The 23,113-nt window shown below is 41.1% G+C and overlaps 1 protein-coding gene across 1 annotated transcript; it reads right to left on the reverse strand.

The window, feature by feature from the left end:
* Nucleotides 1-1,919: 1,919 nt before the first annotated feature.
* On the reverse strand, nucleotides 1,920-21,618 carry LOC133349477 (actin nucleation-promoting factor WASL-like). The gene is made up of 10 exons (XM_061562963.1): nucleotides 21,335-21,618; nucleotides 9,602-9,736; nucleotides 8,415-8,501; nucleotides 8,200-8,296; nucleotides 6,972-7,143; nucleotides 6,289-6,331; nucleotides 6,027-6,177; nucleotides 4,288-4,739; nucleotides 3,538-3,643; nucleotides 1,920-2,232 (listed from the first exon to the last, which is right to left on the reverse strand). The coding sequence occupies exons 1-10, from the start codon at nucleotides 21,437-21,439 to the stop codon at nucleotides 2,177-2,179; spliced, it is 1,404 nt and encodes a 467-aa protein (XP_061418947.1). The 5' UTR covers nucleotides 21,440-21,618; the 3' UTR covers nucleotides 1,920-2,176.
* Between the last annotated feature and the right edge of the window lie 1,495 nt (nucleotides 21,619-23,113).

Genomic DNA, 23,113 nt, shown 5'->3' on the forward strand with positions numbered 1-23,113 from the left:
GAGGGGGGAGGAGGCAGAGAGAGGGAGGGGTTTAGAGAAAACATTTGCATATCAATGAGTGGACAACAAAACAAGGTGCTGCAAGTGCGATGACACGGCAAGCAAGCCTGAAAATCAGGAGGACAAATTTAAGGCCACCCCACAGAGATGATCACCCCTCTCTGTTACCTGTGTTGCTCTATGTATCTTGGTGATATCTGTCTGCTAATATGTCTGTCTATAGTTTTCTGGTTAGATTTTATGTCGCTATTTCATTATACCTGATGATGATTGCTTGTGTTGCAATCAAAACGTCGTATGCTATTATTTAATTTAATTTATTATTTTATCTTTAGACGTGACTTAACCGAAAGAACCAAATAATAATTCCTGCAGTCACGAAAGTTCTAAAATTAAGATTTAATTCGAAAATTACCTGCAAATTAATCAATTGGGATTATACACAGCAAGCATCGTTCCCCCTATTGGCAGACCACCGAATTTGGGCAATTGTTTGATAGCGCCGATTCTGGCTGCCTACAGGCCCCGCTGTGGTTTCCCATGCCTAGATTTGAAATCTGCACGCATTACAAATTTGTACAGCGTTTTGGGATGCAATTTGCATGAACAACGCTCTATTCAATGACACATTGGATTATATTGGGTGCCATTCCATCACTGGTCACGATCTCTTACAGCGATGTATCTTGCCAACATACTTTGGTTCATGATTTTATATTTCCTGTAGTTTCATTGCAAGACGGTGGTGAGAAAAGGTAACGGATTGAATGCTTCATCCAGCAATGGATAAATTATTACTCGTGATAACCGGCAAAATGCACTCATTGAAATCTTTTTTCTGGCACATTAATATACAGTCCTGCTTTTCATGATCAAATTCAGTGTTCCAAATGCACTCGATCCTTCTCTACGTTTGTCTCTTTCATCATTTTATCCAGCCGCTGATGGCGCACACCTGTAATCCGGCAATAAGTAAAGGCAAGGGGGTTGGTGGATTGCAAACATCTTGCGTAAACCTTGTCGCAGGCGTCGAGGTGCCATATACCCTGGTTTGCCAGGAGACGGCAGTACAGCGAAGTATATGGACTAATATCGTACGGCCCATCTTTTATGGGATAGTGTTGCCCTCTTGCATCTATCTATATGTGCGTTTCTCTTGTTTCTCTCCCCCCCTCCCATACGTATGAACGCTGATCAATTGCTTTAAAATATCTGAATACTTATGCACCTCCATGTTTGCGGATTATGCAGTGTGACAATATGTAGATTATAAAAAGGGTCCCATAGACACGATATACAATTTGCACGGAAGCTGTGTAAAAATGATCATTATTATTGATCCTTCTTCTCTCGTATGGCCGACGTAAATGCAGAGCAACAACTACATCAGCCATACGAAAGAAGAAATATTGATCCTGACCAGCTTCCAATAATTGCCCAAGGTAACAAAACAATGCTGCTGTTTTGCAGGCATATCCCTCTGAAAAAAATCTTTAATCAACTTAAAATGTAGGGTTTTGCAGCCATTAAAATGATCCATACTTGTTTTTGAGTGGGGCCACACATTTGTTGTGACTTTTTTAAATTCTATGTTGTTTATCAATCGATTTTACAGTGAATAATTGAAGAATGTCTCGAAAAAAATAGCTTTTGGACTCGAGATAAATAAGCAACAAAAAAAGTTGTACACACGTTGTCCCAGTTAAAATAAATGTACTCGAATGGACTTGAAGGAGAGCCAAGTGAGATTGAAGATTATTGCTGCATTTTATGTTGCATGTGGCCATATTTGGAACACCCTTCTGCTAATGTACATTCAGCCATATACTACTTTCCTGCAGGGAGTCACAAACATAACTCTCCTTAATACCTTTAAACTATAATTGGCATCTCAGAGTATCATGAAACGACGTTTACAAGTCACAAGAGTCACTTTATTGTGCTTCTGTAAACCATAGTTTAGAGTACAGTAAAGCATTGCATACCACAAACATATTTCACAAGTACACAATAACTTTAATATCGATAGAAATGTCAAAAATAGCGGGTCAGTTCATACACGACTCCATGCGCAGTGAATTCCATATCTAATTTTTAAAAAGTGTGAATGAACCTGTGGAAATAAAACTACTGCACAGCTGTGCGCCAATTCATTGTCGGCAAGCTTGCAAGGCCACTAATTCCATTCTTCATCATCGTCATCGTCGTCGTCATCTTCATCATCATCTTCATCTACAAACGCACAGTCAACCAACAATATAACCAGACATAGATATTTAATTAGGGTACCACAAAAGTGTCATTGATAACATTGGACATTGTTTTGAAGTCAATTTATTATTTTTCCCATTACAAATCCATGATGTTTTCTCACCACTAAATTCGAAAATCAGTTGGTCAAATGTTGTGAGCATATCAACATAATTACTGTGGATTGGACATGATGTCAGTGTTGCACATTTATTAAAACTCCCTTGAAAATAATGGGGCCAGTTTAGATTCGAGTGTTACTCATAAATATGGATATAAATAAAAACCTTAATCTGTATGTCTCAAAAACCTCTAGGGTACTTCTCAACAAGGTAGAAAGCTGATATATGGTACATAAGTAGTTTTTAGGACACAAACAACAGGAAAAATCAGAACATCGGATATTTTTCATTTTAAGTCTCCCAAATCTCGATTTGAAGTGCCATGTCATTCAGAAACTGTTCAAAATACAAGATTGCGGGGTTTTGTCGTTTGATAGCGCGTTAAACGGCAAATAAAATTAAAGCGAGAAACATTTGTTATATCCGTTATTGTTTTTCAGACATTTCAGATTAAAGCGGTTTTAAATAAAAACAATACGCATTGTATAGTGTTCAAATTTGAATAATTCGAAAACGGTAAAAGATAGGAGCTTCTTCTCAAGCCTCCATGTTAAATTAATCTTATAGAGTATGATGTTCGTAAATTGTTGCTCTTTCTAAATAAAAAATGAACGGAATATTTATTTTGAGCGGTTTCGATGGGTACGTCTTTAAATATAAGAAGTTGGATAAAATCGCCAACAATGTGTTTTTTTGCAGAAAAATACACATTTTTGGAGTAGTTAGTGTCCGATCATAGATCAAAATGGTAAAAAAACCGAGGTTAATTATTATATTTATTGAATACTTTTGGCTGGCGAACACAGGCTTTTTGAACTCGTAATATATAAATGCATACTCTTTGAAAAATGTTGATGACAATTTGAAAACGTTTGGTCTCAACAACTTAAAAGCATGATAGCAAATATTACATCTTTCTAAACTCTCACAACCGACACAGCTTGGAGTGGAGGGTTTCATCCAGCAGTGGATTGACAAAGCTCACTATTTATTTTTAAAAATACGTTTTAAAGAGCGATGAAAGCGAGATGAGCCTGTCAGCTAACGGCCTTGCATAACTGTAGCTTATAGTACCACCTATCGGCGGTGATGCAGCATTACTTTAGAGAAGAATAGCTCAGAGACCATTGGAATCGTGCTTGCCGCTTGGAACATTGTATCTTACCTGAAGAGTAAAGAGACTTGCCCCTTTTCTTCACCGCATTCATCAAGGCATCAACAAGACCCAACGGAGCAGAAGAGCCCACAGGGGGACCTTGTGAGTCGGACACCTGAAACGTATTGATGTTTAAATTCGTAAGTGTGTATAAGTATAAACATATTGTATATCGAAGGTGCATAGTAGGACTTCTACTATATGTGGCGATACGACAATGTATTACGACATCAGATCCAAAATATTTTATTGTCTGTTTTTCCAAAATATCTCGATGTAATGATTATCATTGCTAAAAAATCTAAGTATATTTTCAAAAATTGAATTTCGTGACAAACTATTTAAAAAATAAATACTTAATCATTAAAGCTACAAATAAATAGCTGCTATCAAATAAATTGAAATTTAGTATAATGTTTTATTGGAATAACTGATGGCCTGGTGGTTATATGGCATATTATGCAGCTGTCAGCAAATGCATGAGAAGTATTATACAATGTAAAGTTATGATAAAAAGACTTTGGCAGGCTTATGTCAAGTGAACTGCAGTTGAATAGCATTTAAGTCATCTTTATTCGTGCGATAAGTACACAAAAAGACAACAGCAAAAAAATAAGTGGAACATACAACTACAAAACGAAGGATATACGTCATATCCTGAAATTTCATATTGTATGGTATCTTGAAAAATTACATTGCGGCAATCCTGGTAGACAACATTTCAAAAGCAATGGAATAGCCAAACTTGAATAAACTCACTGGCTTGAGTGCCGTGCCCTGGCGGATCTCCTCCAGAAGGGAATTCCGCTCAGATGCTGGGTGACTGCCAGGCGTCACCTCCCTCAGCTTGACTCCAGAATGGATCTGGGATAAAAGAGCACCCCGGCCAGAGCCGTCTTGGTGGTCTGCAAGCGCCGGTGGTGGCCGTGGGCCCCCCACTTTCTGGGCAGATGGTGGTGGCGGCGGCGGCGGCGGTGGTGGTGGCGGTGGTGGTGGCGGCGGTGGTGGAGGGCCTCCAGATCGCTGGGTAGATGTTGGTGGTGGTGGTGGTGGTGCCAGCCTGCCATGGTTTTGAGACCTTTGAGGTGGTGGGGGTGGAGGGCCTCTGCCAGGTGAACGTTCTCTATGGTCTTTGGGTGCCATAGAGGGAGCGAGCTGCTTCTCAGGTGGTTTCCATGGACCAGGTACTTTCTGGGCTGGTTGCTTTGGAACTGGAAATGTAAAATGACAATACATATTAGTCTGGGTGCGTACAGGATTTTATATGCAAGCTAGATTGAAACGGAACTCAAAATGTGTAATCATGAAGTTTTTCAGAAACTGTTGGTTTTTTTGCATAATGCACAACAGTTGAGTACACGTTTCTGTGGTTTGTTTAAGATGTGGTTTTCTGGCCTGTACTGATTTTATTATTACTATAGGTTGTTCTCGTCATTAACAGATTTGACCCAGTGGAAATGTTTAATGACAGAGCCACGTGGTGTGTGACATGGTTTTTCCGTACTTTGAAACTAGTTTATTCCAAAGCTAAATTATATACAGGCCCAACAAATGACGTCAAATTATCATTCTAACACCTCCTACACCCCCCCACAAAAAAGCATTTCAGTGAACTCAGAGTTTGACATCAATATTATCTCTGGTATTACCTTCTTGTTGTTGCGTCCTTGAACTCAGGTAATGCATAGTCGTACAGCCATGAATACAACCTCACCGCTTATATTGAACAAATTATTTGGTGATGCTGCATTGGCAGTGTTGCACAAGCACAATTAATTATGCCGTGGACTTAATACATATAAAAATATATAATAGGTGACGTTTTAGGGCAATAACCCTTCATAGCACATAGATCCCTATTTGTATATTTCTAAGGTAGTGTTATTGACAAATGTATTCTCCTTTATTCATGACTCGTCGCTATACCGTTGTGGCATTTCAATAACGGCGGCTGTTTGAAATTATTTAATGCCCTTGGTTCCACCGCCTGTGTCACCCCAAACCAGTTTCACGTAACCTATCCGAAGCGTCCAACCGAGCGAACCTTTTAGAACTTAAAAATGGTAAACTCACCTGATGTCAACTCAATTTAGATATAATGCACAATTACTTTTCACGAAGCAATCTTGTGTAAACACAATCTTGCACTATGACACTTTACTAAGCAGCTCATAATGATGATGAATCGTCTGTCAAAGAACATACTTCATTGATTTTAAGCCCTAATGATGAACTATACAACACAATATCATTATTAGAGATTATTACACCTTTGCCAACTACAGTATCCCAAACTTTTAAAAATGTACAACACTTTGCAAAGTGCATTTCCATTTTTACGCACATTTAACATTGTATGGACATGTTAATCACCACCTTAATGTACAGAATCATTTCAAAGAAGTGCATTTATAGTACTATAGCTAGACATTGTTATTGAAGCGTTGTAGATATTATGATAGCTCAATGTGATACTTTTATCGAGTTAAGCAGATTACCTTGTTGTATTTCCTGTTTTATGCCCTCCATTCCTCCATAGTCTTTAATAATTTTTGATATTTTTCTTGTGAGTCGCTTGTCCTGAAGATGTGAATCATCTATGCCAGCCATGGAAAACAGCTGTTTAAGGTTTGGGTCCACATTCTCAGCCTAATTGAGAAACAGGGAAGCACAAATAACATCACAATTAAATTGCTACAATTGTACTGTCGATTATGAATGTAAGCATTATTGGGAGTAGTACTGTTATTCAGGACTTACTGTGAAGCCACAATTAGGATCCCAACCAACGTGTCCAATGTGCCTGTTAATCACAGAATATCCACACACCAAACAGATACACTGTTACGAAGCGAGCAGAGGATTCTTACACAAATAATATTGATGTATAAATTACCCAATATAAAATAAGAGCATATCAACATGTCACAGAATGCACGAATGAAGAGGTCAGTAGTTTACAAATGATTTAAAGAATATCAAATTCCTTTTGCATGCTTACTAACACCTTTATAAGGCATCATGTGAATGTTATGACTTACACAATTATCATCCATTGTTGGATGGACTCCCCATGCTCTGCTACTTTGAAACGTTAGTATAGTTAGAGTGTATACCTTTTATATAAGTTAAGATTCCTACTTGTTCAATGTATGCACCGTCCCGCCATAGTGAATTCCTTGTTTGTGCAAACTTACATGGCGATTAAAACCGTTTCTGATTCTGATTCTGATGACATGTGACATATCAAATTAAGTACTTTTCATGCTCACCTGTCCAAATGCCACACCAGGTTAAAGCAAGTTACAAAGGATTTAAACATAACCATATGGCTATGGAGACACTATTCTGTCCATGACACTGCAAAACCTGAAGCAGGCAACAATGAAGGTGATTCTTCAAGTTATTTAATGTATTGCTGTATTACCAATGAAAGCACTCACTTGAAATGGGATGGTTCTCCAATCTGATCTTTGGTGAGTGGTGTCTTGCTCTTAGTCTTCTGATTGCGAGTCTTGGCAAGAGCCGGAGCATTGGGCACCTTCATGATTGGGAGGGGAACCGGATGCACCTCGTGCATCGATGGCTGCACGGTCAACCCTGCCGCCGACTTGTCTATGGCGAGCAAGGAACGAATGACCACCAAGAAACATGGTGATTTAATAACCACACTTCAAACTCAGAGAAACATGTTGGCGATGCGACAGGGTCTGCAATTGCCACTTTGTTACATCTTGCAAGCGAAATTAGTGACAGATCTGTGTCAATGAAGCGGATTTAAAGAATAATAATTGTAGTGAATGAGTGGACGAATATAATCAAACATGACGATGACTATGTCTTACCCCCCAATGATTATGATAACATTAATTACGGTAGTCTGAATGAATATACACAGATAATTTAGGAATGTAATTGAAGACTGCAGTCCACTGATGAAGACCAATAATGGTAATTGACTAAGCGTGAAGATAAAAAATGATTTCGAGTTCACAGTTTGGCTGACCTGATAATATTGTGCTGAGAACGGTGTGCCCCTCACACTGACATTTAATGACTAAGAGAGGATTAAACGTGTCACTGCTTTGTCGACTAGACTAAAAGTAGGACTACATTAAATCCACACTCAATACTGGACTAAATTTGCAAAGGCTGTTGTGAATTAGACTGACATGAGAAAAAAACTAAAGGCTGACTCAATAACTCTATGAATTAACCACCATCTTGGCCAAGAATCCCCAACTTTGAAATACTGTATTGTGAAATCTAGAATTTTAATATACAGTGAGCAAGTACTGATGGTCAGCAGTCCACTTCCCATTGAAAACGGTGGTATTTGAAATAACACATTTTCATTGTATTATCATGTGTAAATGCTCATCAATAACTTAGGATTTATTGCACCACATTGAGTTACAGTTAAAATAAAGCATTATCCTTTCGTGCTTGTCGTAAAACAGTCACGGATACTCTGTATGTTAGTTTTTCAGATCCTTAACAATAACAAAAAAATAATTCTCAGCAGTATCCATTTTTTATTCTTATCCCGATATACATCTGCAACAATTTCCCCAAGACAGCCGGCACTTCCTTAGAACATTTTATTTCCTTGGTCACATGCTTCCCTATTTGAAATTCGACTGGTGGGAGAGCCACACTAAGAAACCTTACTTTGTCGTTTTTTCTGCTTGTTCAGTTTCGCCTGCACAGAGTTGTAAAAGAAACGTGCTTCCTCTACGTCAGCGAAGTTTAGTCCAACTTGGCATTTCTGACAAGGAAAAAACACCAAAAGGCATATTTTATTCCCAGTACAGAGTTTCACGAAATTAACTCACGATTTTTTTTTTCAATGCATATACACACAGCGTGCAACAATAAACACTTACATCTCCAATGAATGTGTGAAAGTCTGCCTTTGGTGCATAATATGCAAACTCTGTGTATAGTTCTTGTTCCCACAGCTTGCAGTTTTCCTGCAAAACAAAATAACAACACAAAGAAGTCCTTCTTAACATTGAAAGTACATTCATCAACAACATTGCCTGGACGGGGAAAAATATATAATAGCATCGGTGAAATTTAGGACACTGACCCTTTTTTTATTTGTGCTTGTGCACCACTGTCAATGCACTCACACTACTTTTTTTCTATCTTGTGCAAACTGTTCAGGGGTGTGCATTGTGACATGACCAGCCCCACACATGTCCACCTTACAGTGTCATCACAGTGGTTACCTGGCCATTCCTCTATCGCATACAACACTAAGTGTTGTGGGCGCCGCGGTGGCAAGATGTTAACTACTTCGCCTGGTATACAGGAGGTCGTGGGTTCGATCCCCGACCCTTACGCCTGCTGTATATTTGGAGATTGCATGTTCTTCCGTAGTCGGGTGTCATTTTCTCTGGGTCCTCCAGTTTTTCCCTCCACATTTAGAATCAACATTCGTTTAGAGAATTTGGCTGCTTTAAATTACCACTCGATAAGCCACTTCGTTGAGCTTTCATTTGTCGCCGGATCTGCTTTTGAAAAAGAGCTATATAGTTCAGTGGGGCTTACCTGGTAAAAACAAAAAAAACAATCGTCGTAGTAAATAGTATATATATGGAGTACAGTATCACAACATTCATTTTCTACATTTTATGTGTGGCTCAAATTAAAAGGCAAAGCTGCATAAACAAAACCAGAACAAGTTAACATCAGAGGGATGATGTTGCAAAACCTTGACTCACTTTGTACACGAATCTCCTTTCTTAGAGCAACTTAACCTTTTGCTTGAATACACAAGACTTGCGGAATGTTTCTCAGCCCATATTCACCGCCTGGGATAACATAATAAAGACCGCCACTTCTAGAATCCATGACTTGGTATTAAAATACAAACAAAACTATGGGACAGGCTAATTAACAACAACGCGGCTTGAAATATGTACTCGTTCGATTGGGATTGCTAGACTGAAAACAGCCACCCTAATTGTTATAATAGCAAGTTTACAACGTCTTACAGTGCTCGTTGTCCAGCAGGCTGGTATCACTGCTGGATATCATCGTCGACAAGGCTAGGTTTTTGACGTACCATACAGATGTCGTAAATGGTGATGAAAAAGCTGCGCTTGCTGTTGTCCTTCACAAAACAGACCACTCCGCAGCATTGCTTGTCCCACCTTCCATTCACGCCATAGAGGAGCTGCACCACGGTACTGGCGAGGGTCTGCAAGCCAACATGAGCATTAATTCACAGGGTCATAGACATGGGGTCAGGGTTTCTCACAACACATTACTGAATGGGCAGCAACACAGAGTTAACCCACGTCAGAACGGACTGAATGAAATTCTGTACATTCGTGAAAAACAGTAATACCCCAGTTTAACACGTAGGCTTTTGCGACCAGTTTTATTTATAATAATGTTTTTTGTGTTAGATCGCGTTATTATAAATGTGCTGCAACCCTCCACCGCCCGACACAGCCAATTATTTAAAAAAATTAACCCGTAAAAACAAAGTTTTTCACTATAAATCCTTTATATGCGTGGCGGCTAGAGTCCTCTCGTCCTCTGGCTTGAGATGGCTGCCACCTATGGGTCAGATGATTGTCTGCCACAATTAAGCAATTGGTAATTAAATATTTAAAAAAAATTCCCTAAACAGTGTAAAATTTTGGAAAAAAAATTTCTCAAAAATTAATTGTCACACACAACGAGTCTGTGTGGAAAATGTCAGCTCGATTGGATCACGGGAAGTGTGTTAAAAAACGACCGAAAGATTTGCACGGTCGTAAGCAAGCAAGCAAGCACACAAGCACGCAAGCAAGCAAGCAAACTTAATATAAAGGATTTAAAAATGTGTCACGTTAACAAAACGACTAATTGCTTACTTCTTCAGCCCACGGTGTATTTGAAGAGTGAATCCACAACATTTTAAATTTGAGTAGACGTGTCGCTGGTGATTACATCCAGCATCTTCGGGCGATTTGCCAGTTTACTTGGTGTTTTGTGAACGTGACACTTTTTTTACTGATCGGCCGTGTCGGGTGGTGGATGGTTGCGACACATTTATAATAACCCAAAAACCTTTATTATGAGTAATACCCCATCTTCTTGGTTCTTTCGGTAAAGTCACGTAGAAGGGAAGTAATAAAATAATAAAAATTAAACATAATAATTTTATTTTATTTTGTTTTAGTTAAATTAAACATAATAATTTTATTTTATTTTGTTTTAGTTACATTTTTATTATTTTATTATTTTCCCTCTATGTGACTTTACCGAAAGAACCAAGAAGATGAATCCCTGCAGTCACGAAAGCTTTAAATCGAAGTAATACCCCAGTTTACGTCGGGGATGTGTTCCTGAAGGTGTGACAAATATCGACATGACGTAAATCAAAGCATTTTGTGTCCACCAAATCACCAGAATACTGTACACACGTAACATATTGTACTCTACGGTACATTTCTTTACGCGTGACACAAAGTAGTTCGCGTACAGGGTAAGTGGAGGCGAAGGCTGAGGAGACGGATACGACAAAGGACCGATGATGCTGTCAGCGACGTGTGGGTAGAACTGATGCAAATCAGGTCGCGGTACAAATACAATAAAGTGATGACGTATTTGTGAAACGACGTCAAAGGGGGAGACGTGAAATCAACCCTTCAATCTACCGCTGCATTAAGGCCTTGCCATGCAATATCAGTAATGTGAGTTGTTTGACGATATCTCATCATCATGGGACCTCCTTTGCCAGTACCAAAATATACTAATAGAGTTTTTGCCCTTTTTTTGGCGTCTTCTGGTCGAACACCATATGAGACGAGGCTCTAAAGAAAGCTGTCTCTGGTGTGTACCAATCAGTTTCAAAGACAATGCATAAATGATCAGAGTATTGTTTTTGTTTGCATTTGACTGCAAGTATTGTGGCTAATGTAAGCATGATTCCTTGCAAAAGGTGTCAGTTTTGTTGCCAGAAAAAAGGGGAAAACCCCTATTAGCATGTTTGACGATACTTCGGCATGTTGGCCAGTGCGTGTTGGTGAAGGCAAGTTCCCAGGTCCAGTGTAGCTATTACTTGTCACGGATGTTCGCCCTGGCCGGAAAGATAAATCAGGCAATTGGGTGCATAGTCCAGGATGCTAACCACTGCTTCACTCCTTATTCTCATGTCCTACTATGGCTCACATGGTTATGACATTTGAAAGGAACGAACGAGCTCAAACTTATGTAAAAGGATCCAAGTTCGAAAACGCGTGTATGTTAAATAAGTATATTTTTGATGGCTCATAATAGACAAGACATCCGCACCTACTTGACGATGTAGTAGTGCACCCTTTACAGCTTTGATTAACTCCCCCCCTCCACCCCCCCAAAAAAACCTAAACACATCAAAGGGGTTTGTGTTATTTCAAACAAACGACTGCACAGTACTCCAAAGTCGTTCTGGGTTAATTCCAAATTGACGAGCTGTGAAATCAGGAATTGCACGCGTAAAAAAAATAAACACAATGGGAATTAATTTTACAACAATGAAAAGAGTTTAACATTCTATGCGCTGTGCCGATGTGAACCTCGCTGGGAATGAAAGCCTGGGACTTATTGAGATGCACAGTATCCTGCCAAAACTTTGCTTTCTTAAAAAACACACGACCCACTGTGAGGAGTATTGTGATGTGCTGAAATACACGTGCTGGCTGTAGTTCAGTTGCCATCTCAGGTCTTTGATGCAAATTTTACAAAAAGAGCTGCACCTGGCAAGGTATTTTACAGGCGATTGTGTTTTCTTCTTTTCATTCGCGTCTCACAACCTAAGGTCACAAGAAAAAAGGAAACAATCCGCCAGTTGCCTCGCACACATATGCCCCCTGACGAGAACGCGTCGTGAATGTCAATGATTCGGGGTCTTTAGCAGGTCAGGAAATAGTTTATGTGGAGCTTCGTAAAACGTCCATAACATCAATGAATGGTTTTATTGAGGACTCGGAAAGATTATTAAAATGAAGTGCTGTATAAGTAATGTTAAAGCGTGTATAACCTATCTTACAATGATTGCAAATGCCTATTTTGAAATCTGTATTTATCTTTCATGTTATGCGAAAAATGTTTATGCTAATCATTATGTAGTGTCTTCTTGGTTCTTTCGGTAAAGTCACGTATAATGGAAATAATTCTCACGACGTTTCGGCCACAACGCAAGCAGCCGTCCTCAGGTGGAGAACAGGTCTGTCGAGGAGACAAGAGTCTGGAGAACAGGTCCGTCTCCTCGACAGACCTGTTCTCCACCTGAGGACGGCTACTTGCGTTGTGGCCGAAACGTCGTGAGAATTATTTTATTGTTTTATTTTTATTATTTTATTATTTCCATTCTCCGTGACTTTACTGAAGGAACCAAGAAGATGAATCCCTGCAGTCACGAAAGCTTTAAATCATTATGTAGTGGGTTCGATTGAGGCACACACTCAACTTGGAGGCAACACTATTTATTAAACGCATAACAACCAACTGGAATTTTTCGATTTAAAGCTTTCGTGACTGCAGGGATTCATCTTCTTGGTTCTTTCGGTAAAGTCACGTGACTTTACCGAAAGAACCAAGAACCAACTGGAACATCATACACAGGGTGGTGACCTCCGTTCCTAATCTCACTAACACTCGGGGAATACTACACAGCGTGACCAGGGCAGGTGACGGGCTGCCTGGTCACGGACGAAAGTCAGAGCCTTCCAAGACCGCTGATGGCATCTTCATCCCTGGGGTGAACAGCGCAACTCTCTGCTCATAACTCCCGTGGCGTGGCCGGCTCCGACCCAGGCCACGCCCCCCTTCTCGATCCTTCGGGAAGGTCCGGGCCCCCAACCACGTGACCCCCAAGCTCTTCCCTGGGGCCCCTAGCCCCCCCCTTTGTCCGGTCACGTGTCCTGTTGGGTTCACGCAGAGTGTCACGGCCTGACATGACCTCCGTGACACCCGTCTACGGCACCCAGACCGAGACAACACAGTCGTGACGTCATGTGTCCCTACGCTCGTACAGTCCCGACACAGTAGTGATGTCATGTGTCACTACAATTATATTCTAGATTTGAAGCTTTCGTGACTGCAAGGATTCATACTCTTAGTTTTTTTCGGTGAAGTCACGTAGTTACAAATAAATAATAATAATAATAAATAATAGAAATAATAATATACATAAAATAAAATTACTTTATTAATAAATAATAATAGAAATAAAATAAAATTATTTTATTTCTATTATTATTTATATTATTTGTATTACTTATTTTTAACTACGTGACTTTACCGAAACAAACCTAAGCGTACTACAATTATATATTTGGTACACTCTCCTGACAGCATTTTTCAGGTACAGCACAGTATTGTATATGGTTTATATGAATGACAAGGTATTGAAATCATGCATTTTCATGGATTGACTAATGCACTCCAACATGCATTCGTAATATTTCGTTCCAATCCGCACGAGTTGACGTTACAAGGGTGCGAGACAATGTCACATGTAATGGTGTAATGAGGCAAAGTATTGCATGGCGTGTGATGTAATCGCCTTATCCGTTTTAGCGCCGTTTTTATAGGCACGTTTTGGCAATCCTTTAAAAAATATTATCCAGTTGTCCTAAAGGAATTCCCTAATAGGCACACGACTTTATACAACATTATTACTTATATTCTTGGTTCTTTCGGTAAAGTCACGTAGAATGGAAATAATAAAATAATAAAAATATAAAACAATAAAATTATCACGATGTTTCGATTGCAACACAAGCAATCATCATCAGGTGTGAAAACTACGGCAAGAAAATATGAAAAAAGTGGCGTTTTTTTTTTCTTAACGTTTCTTGATGTGGGTTTCACACCTGATGACGATTGCTTGTGTTGCAATCGAAATGTCGTGATAATTGTATTGTTTTATATTTTTATTATTTTATTGTTTCCCTTCTACGTGACTTTACCGAAAGAACCAAGAATATGAATCCCTGCAGTCACGAAAGCTTTAAATCAACAATTTTCACTTATATTTATCTTTCCAAAAGTTATAATTGCGCCATGTTACAAACAAGAGACAGATAAATCGTGGATTGATATAATCACTCCCTTCTGTGTGGGATTGAGTGTTGTCCCCTTGCATGCGTGGGCTTTTTTTCCCGGTCCCTCTGTTTCCTCCCCACGTGTATAAAACATTCAATATAATTGGTTTAAAACATCTTTATATATGGAGAAATGCAGAGCAATGGATTGACGCCGGCTCATCACCTGACATGCCTTCCAACTCGTTTGTGGTTCCTCAGCAATTGTGAGATGTAAATGTGCATGAATGACGCTCTACAAAATTAGTCATTATATGAAATATTTTCTCGACCGACAAGGCGAATGCTTTAACGGGTTCAACAATACTTTAGTTGAACGTCGTAAACAAAAATGTGCTATAATAAAAACCCCATGTCGATTGAATGCAGCCACACCGACTCAAACGCTTAAAGAATGCTTTGATTTTTAAAAGAGAACTCTTGCGCCAAAACCCAACAACACTGACATAACGAATGTGTCATGACATAAAAGATCATAAAACCACACACCTTAGGGGCACATGTTCGAGTTTAAAGACACTCAAGAGGCCCATGAGTTTGTAATGTATATGTAAGAGTTCCCGTATTGTATTGTGGGTACATTCAAAAGCATCCACAAAGTTGATGCTCAAGCCACCAGACTTTTTTGTGTGTGCAGAGTCTGTTACAGGGTGTGTGCACAATTTATCTTGAGGCTATTACTGTACCTAAAACGCTATGACGAATGTGCACAGTGTGTAGCATTCTTTAGTTAATAATTATCCTCATGTTTCGTTTTTTATATATATAGCTTCGTCTTTCATGCAAATTACATCTCGTACTCGCTGAGAAACTGCAGACAAGCCGGGAGGCAACCAGGCGGCTGTCCTGCACCAACAATTTCCCAAGCTCTGCAGTCCTCACTGGTAAAGCAATAGATCAGCCATGGTCAATCCACTGCTGGATGAAGGCCTCACCCCCCCACGCCCCACCCCCAAGCCAACTCACTGGTAAATACATATATACATTTAACCCATCATAGTTTCAGGAAACAATATTGTGCATTAACAATATGGTAACTGTTTTAGCGTGTTAAAAACAAATGTGTAGCGTTTACAAACATGTCCGGTAATTTTGTACCAGTACTAGAGTGTAAATGGTGCACGATTTATAGCAGGCGTGGGGAACGTTTTTTCTGCCAAGTGCCATTCTGATATTTATAACATCATTCGCGAACCATACACAATTATCAACTAAAACATTAGCCTGTTATATTTGGTCAAACATTTAATTAACTCGCCCCTAATGTGATGCCTGGAACTGCTTCTCTTTGGCGAGGCGTGTGATGTTCGCTGGTATTGATGATGTTGCTACTCGCAACTGCTTTTCCAGGTTTTGCTACTAGATTTATTGAATTTCGAGTCCCGCCTGCGGTTGCCTTGGCAGGGCCAGATCAAATTATTTCGCGGGCCTTATACGGCCCGCGGGCTGGACGTTCCCCACCCCTGAATTATTTTACGGTGTCCCAAACAAGAACCTCACTGAAGACCCGTGGAGGCACAACCCTGGTCTATCTCTGCCTCGATGATAGTGGACCCCCCTCAACCATGGTCCAAACAACACATGGAAGAAAGTGTGGATATTTATCCCATAAGTGGAAGATCAAGGAGTCACCGAACTGCAAATGCGTTGGAGGTGCAAACCATCAGACATATCCCTGATGACTGCCCAATACAACACGCGGACTCCACTCAGCTACCCTGGATGCTTACAAAAGTAAGCATTCAATTGTAGCCTGTTGCTTTTTTCCAAATGCCATACGAAAGGCGTCTACAGATAATGTTTGAACGTCCCCAACCACTATCTTTACAAGTGAACGTTTATGTAAGCGCTTAACTTTTTTTTTACCCAGAAAAGCAAATAATGTGTGTAAACACAGTCTGAACAAAGGGCAACAGTCAACCTTCATTTCTGTTGGAGGCCTGCTAATTCTATAGCTTAGCCCTTTTTTCATTTGTCATGCATTACAAATCATTTTAATTTACAGGTATTTTTAAATTTACAGTGAAATTACAGTACAAACTTCAATCACTTTCAACATGTGCTTTGGAATGTATCATCAGTCAATGGTTGCATAACACATATACCCCCTGTGGTGAGTAACTTAAAACTTGTGTATAGGAATCTGTCATGTATGAAGCATAAAAACACGTGCCATTTTAAAAATATTTTATACCACGGGCCCTTTTATCCCCTTGAATCTGGACTACATCTTCAGTCTTCTAAGCCACCTGTGCTTTTCATCAATGTAAAGTGTTAATCCGATTTATACCAAACTTCCTTACCCTAGGAGCCGCATGCCAACATCTTCACATTGCCAAGAGCCACTAAACACTGCCCTGGTCACTTCAGGGTATAATGTAGAGTGGTCATGCAAGCCACCTGGCTAGCTCCCACTGCACTTGATCACGGTGCAGCACATTGCTTCTCTTCTTGGTTCTTTCGGTAAAGTCACGTAGAAGGGAAATAATAAAATAATAAAAAATAAAACATGATAAAATAATTCTCACGACGTTTCGGCCACAACGCAAGCAGCCGTGAAATTCATTCAGACGCTGTCTTTCCGACAGACGTGTTCTTCAGCTGAGGACGGCTGCTTGCGTTGTGGCCGAAACGTCGTGAGAATTATTTAATTGTTTTATTTTATTATTTACCTTCTACGTGACTTTGCCGAAAGAACCAAGAAGATGAATCCCTGCAGTCACGAAAGCTTTAAATCGAAATTTCACATTGCTCCTGTTTCGAGTAAAGTTACATGGTCTGTTGTCTGTTTCTCGAAAGAGCCACACGAGATCTCCCTGGGAGCCGGTTTGGCAACCGTGGCCTGTTGAAAGCGGCTTAGGTGGCTCTCGGTCCATAGCACCGGTATTGTTTAGGAGGTTTTTGTCGTTAGTTTAACATTTATTTAGCTGTCATTCAACGTTTTATTGTGATCCTGATTTGTTAAAATACATCTTGATGAATCCCTGCAGTCACGAAAGCTTTAAATCGAAAAATACATCTTGATTCATGTAAATACTCTTTCGCAGTCGCCGTGCATAGCCGTGTCCATTTTGATCGAAAGATTCAGGTATTTTTTTTCTTGTTTTGCCAGTTAACAAATTAAAAGTCACACCGCACCCACACACGTCCTGTGCTGACGTGGTCTCGGTTACTGGGTGGTTGGAGGGAAGCTTTAAATTGACAATGGTTTTTGATGATGACTACATGCTCTTGCGACGTGTTGTTTAAAAATAAAGTTCTACGTATATGTCGCACCCAAACGCTCCTGTGCTGACATGGTCTTGGTGGCTGGGTGGTTGGAGGGAACCTTTACAACGACGATGGATTTTCAAGGGTGGCACAGTCGGGGTTTTTACAATCGGATTTAGTTGTCTTTTTATATTAAACCCGCTGAGATTGGGAGAAATCCGGTTTAATTGGTTCAAATTGCAGAACCGCACTTCGCCAACTTCTCAACGATGGGCTTCATCCATTCCAAGATCCAAGCCAAGGAACTCACTGGCGCCCACGATTGTGGAGAAGCTCCTCGTGTTCATCACGACCAACCTGCCCGCCGCATTCTACGACTACCCCGTGCCCGACGGCGGCCCCGAGTACGATAGCAGCACCGACGAGGAAGCAGCCTAAGCCTTGGATCAGAGTTTCGTATTCATTAAACCAGGTTTTAATTCCCCGAAATCGGGTTTAATTGTATTAAAGAAAAATAAACGATGCCTGCCGCTGGAAAAATCGGGGTTTTTTCCACCCATGTGGATTTTGATGACGATGTTGGCGGACTTACAGGTGGTACGTCCCGCACACAAAGTTCCCCCGTATAGCCTGAACAGACTTTTTGGGGCAAGTGCCGTTCGCGAGCACCGAAAGAAGGCTGACATGGCACATGAGGGGGATGGGTGACCAGCACCACGCCCGGCCGCCTTTGTTTCCCTAGCGGCAATGCTTACACACAACACCAGGTACTCATTTGAGGCCGAGTCGACCTAGTTGAGGCTCAGAACCGGTTCAAATAATTGTCACAGGGAATTGAACTCGGGTTACAGAGTGCATATATCGCAAGCGTGCTAACCGCTACACCACCGCGTGGGTGTGTGTGGTAAATACCACACTCCCAAATACCACAGACCCACGCTCTAACAAACGCAAGCAGCAACAACAACAGTCGTCATTTACCACATCGCGTGTGCCAACCAAAATGCACTTTGAGGCCACGTGAAGTGTCGAAGGCTCGCCGACAGGAGACAGACCCACGTGTTTATGGGTTAACCGAAATGTTTCACAGATACACCACCTATTCTCCTCACTGTGCCAACTCGTTGCTTTTTAGCCACCTGGCAATCCGCTCATTGTGAGCATCGCTCCGCTGCACTCTGTTGTTGTTTGAGGGCGATTGCCTCCAACTACCTAAGAGCATCCTTCACATGCCTCCTCCACAGAGGACCATACTGACACCGTCAGTACCAATCATCAGCAAGCCCATATATTCTCTAGCCTGGCCAAACAGAAGCTACTTGGCCATGCAGTGGCTGGACACGTGTGCTACATGACCCAGCAAATGCAGCCTCGTCCTGCCAGAGGTCACGGATGAGACTGTGTTCACGTCTTTCAAAAGATCTGTGATCTCACACAATCCAGCCTAGTTAATCCCAGGATGGCTCGTAGGTTGGCCAGCCTGAATATTTCAAACCGGTGCAGATGTTCCCTTAAAAGTGTCCGCGCGTTTCACAAGTATAAAGAAGGGAGGGCATAACTGTGGCCAAGAAAACCCGAAGCTTCGTATGGAGCGATAGGCAATATAGCTTCCACACAGCGTTACATAGTTCATGAAAAGACAATGCCATTTAACTGAATCACAATGAGGCATGTGGTGCCAAACCGGAACCCTTCGACTCTTTCCACGACTGTTCCATCACTCATGGGGAGTTCGGGTAGAATATTTGAAAACATAAAATACCCAGGCAGGTGCTTTATTTTGGTGGGGCTGATAGCAAGGCCCCACCTATGCATGCTCCAGGTTCGGCAGCAGTGTCTCCAACTCCTTATCAGTGAGCAACACACAACCAGATCATCAGAATACATGACATGTTTGATCAATAAGGAGGCATCCCTTGACTGCACTGGGAATGAATCAGCCATTGTATCCATACCAGATAGAAATTCCTCTGGTATAGCCAAAAATATGTTCAATAGTGCAGGAGCTAAAGGACATCCCGGTTCGTACCCGAACGTGAACAGGAAATGGCTCCAACTCCTGACCACGCAGCTTTACCTGGGCCTGTCCACTATTATGAAGGTTCTTAGTGATTGTAAACAGATGGTCAGGGACCCCGAAAACATGAAGAACCCAAAGCCCTCGCATATTGATGGTATCATATGCCTTGATCAGGTCAGTAAAGCAAAGATGTAGATCTAATTGCAACTCCTTGTACCTCTGCTGTAGCAGACAGAATATTACATACGTGCAAGTCTCTCCTCAGCATGCCTGGCAAGACAATGTTGAATCAACCCAGCTAGTGCTGTGAACGGCACACTGAGGAGGGAATTGCCACGGTTAGCCGATCAGCATGTTGTGTGGCGATGTAAAGTGTGGCCAATGTCCCTCTGTTTCCAAGACGTCTGGTCAACGTGGAAGAGTCGACCAAATGCCCTCTCGAGTTCGCTTTGGTAGTGGCCCTGTCCGCCTAGCAGGTTCATGAGAAATCGCAGGCTTCGGCCGTTACCTATTTCGATATGGCTCCACTTTACATCTACATTTTCTCATTTTCACAACTATTTCTGCGTACGAAATGTTTGGACCGGCACAGCTGAGCAATGTTTTTTGTTCACGAACGACTGGAGTCGTTATGGCTGTGTATTATGGATGAGAGAATCCGCAAACAGCATCTCCACACATCATCGCGGATAAGAGAAGTTTTACTACACTGTATCTATGTTTTATTTTCTTCTGCTGCATCCAAATTCAAATGTCTTCAAAACAATAGTTGCACTGTGATTTACTGTAGATCTAAATATGTGCATGCATTGAGAGCCATTCCCGGAAACTTTGCTTAAGGGCTTTTTCACGTAGCCCAACGTATCCCTTGCTTACAGAGTCCGCATATGACACTACCTATTGTACAAAGCATATACATACGGTAACACTATACTTGCTGTGATGTATAAATACTATCGTACTAGAAATGTGCTTTAACAATAAACACCGTCTCAAACATGTGTTACTCCTGCTACAACATGCTAACTAGTGCAGTACTGCAGCACTACATGTAAACAGTTCCAATGAAAGCAATTAGGATCAATCAAGCCTGTGGTCAAAGACCAACAACCACCTGAAAAATCTGGGCCAACTTTAGTACCTAAAAAATATATAAACATCTGTTGGATTATAAAGGCCTTGTTCCAGCAGAGTATTGGCAAATGTTTCTCCGACCGCACCACAACAGCTGCTAGAAAAGTATAACCATCATTGTATCCTTTTCACTTCTACAAATATAAGTGTCAGAGCACAATCGAAACATTATTTCCCCCCCAAAACAGAGCACATTCTGTAACATGACAGTAACCGTACATGTAATACTTAACACAAGAGCCCTCGTGCCAAGGCTATTCGGTTTACGTTTTCAGAGTAAGAAGCAACTCAAGTGTAATAGCAGGTGTGCTCACATTCCACCACGCCACCCTCACACAACACACAAACTCACCGTGCGCCTGTGCCCAATAAGGCTGAACACATGCTCATTTTCTGACAGCTGAAGTAGCTTGGTTGGGACATTCTGTTCGGGCACCTTGCTCCGCCTGTCGACCATTCTTCTCGGCACTGTGGTCTTGGCGTCTCGTCAAGGAATCAGTTCTTCTCGATGGTCCCTTGATGCATGTCGCAAGTCTCTCTGTGTTCGTCACAAGGAGAGGAGAGCAATAACTTGTTGAAACCTGTGCGCGCGCACAGCATCATCAGACGCTATAATGTATCGGCCAGCATGTGGCTGTGAGCTAACAGCTTGCCCCACCCTTGCCCTAGCTTAGCAACAGGGTGCAAAATCCACTGCTTGTCTGTCTCATCGCAAGCGTGGTTCACTGTATTGGACAAACTTCCCAAAAGGTTAAATATTGACAGCCATTGTTTTTCTTCAGTAAACATAAACAAGACTTGGCAACACCGTGACATTTAAAGACGGTACTATCTTCGGTGTTGTAAGCCACGGGTTTAACTCAATGTTGAACAACGTTAGGTAATGTTAGAACAACTGCAAAGTTGGGTACAGGATAAATGAGCAGAAAACAAAGGTGATCTACCGTATTACAAGTTCACTAATAAGATAGATCCGTACGTTGGACACGTAAAAAACTGCAGAATGTGTACCTATGACAGCTACTGAAGGTCGACTGCCATCAAAAGTAATTACTGTAAATGGACGAGAACAGGTTGGAGTACTTTTGTATTGCTGAACGTTATTATAAAAAAAAGTAACGTCGCAATGTGCCGATGCCACGTGGTTCAGAACCATGCAGATCATGAACGGAAAATAGTCAACAAAAAATGTAAGTGTGCGTAAACGAGCGTGGGCAGATGAACGCTTGAATTATATTCAGGGACAAAGAAGAACGCATCGATTACAAAACACATTCAGGTTAACAACACGCAGCCGTTCAAATTGTTGAGAACAGTAAAGTTGGAGTGGGCTTGGCCAGGACACATCACGAGAAAGGACATGAAGTGATGAAATCGGCTCGTGTGCAGGTGCGAGATGAATGGTTGCTCTGCAGGTCTGTTAGCTGGTGATTGCTTGGGGGGCCTTCACCCAGCAGCAGATTGACCATGGTTGATAATGATGATGAACTCAAGATGCTTCTCTTTATCATCAGCCATTGCTTATCCACTGCTCGATGAAGTCCTACGCGTGCTGTCACCGTCCGTCTCGGTCTTCCAATGCCAACATCCATCTCTCTTTTTTAAATCCTTTATATTAAGTTCGCTTGCTTGCTTGCTTACGACCGTGCAAATCTTTCGGTCGTTTTTTAACCCACTTCCCGTGATCCAATCGAGCTGACATTTTCTACACAGACTCGTTGTGCGTGACAATTAATTTTCGTGAAAATGTTTTACACTGTTTAGGGAAATTTTTTAAAATATTTAATTACCAATTGCTTAATGCTGGCAGACAATCATCTGACCCATAGGTGGCAGCCATCTCAAGCCAGAGGACGAGAGGACTCTAGCCGCCACGCATATAAAGGATTTATAGTGAAAAACTTTGTTTTTACGGGTTAATTTTTTTCATTAGACGATCTCATTGCTCCATCTCTTTTTAGTAATGTTCTCTCATTTGACTGTTATTTCATCAGCAGTTTAGTCATCAGCCATCATCCCTTCGAGCCACGTGTCCTGGCCAAGCCGATTTCCTGCACTTAAGTGTGAATATGAGATATTATTTATATGTATTCTTTTGGTTTTCTGGGTGCAATTCCAAGAATGCTTTGCA

Source organism: Lethenteron reissneri, chromosome 30 (assembly GCF_015708825.2).
Source record: "Lethenteron reissneri isolate LAM-NWPU_2019-01 chromosome 30, ASM1570882v1, whole genome shotgun sequence".
In the NCBI taxonomy this organism is placed as follows: Eukaryota; Metazoa; Chordata; class Hyperoartia; order Petromyzontiformes; family Petromyzontidae; genus Lethenteron; species Lethenteron reissneri.

Coding starts and splice junctions, on each gene's coding strand:
- LOC133349477 (XM_061562963.1), bottom strand. CDS start 21,439: ATGGTCGACAGGCGGAGCAAGGTGCCCGAACAGAATGTCCCAACCAAG. Junction 9,737..21,334: donor TTATTGGGCACAGGCGCACG/GTGAGTTTGTGT, acceptor GTTGGCTTGCAG/ACCCTCGCCAGTACCGTGGT. Junction 4,740..6,026: donor AAAACAGGAAATACAACAAG/GTAATCTGCTTA, acceptor TTACATTTCCAG/TTCCAAAGCAACCAGCCCAG.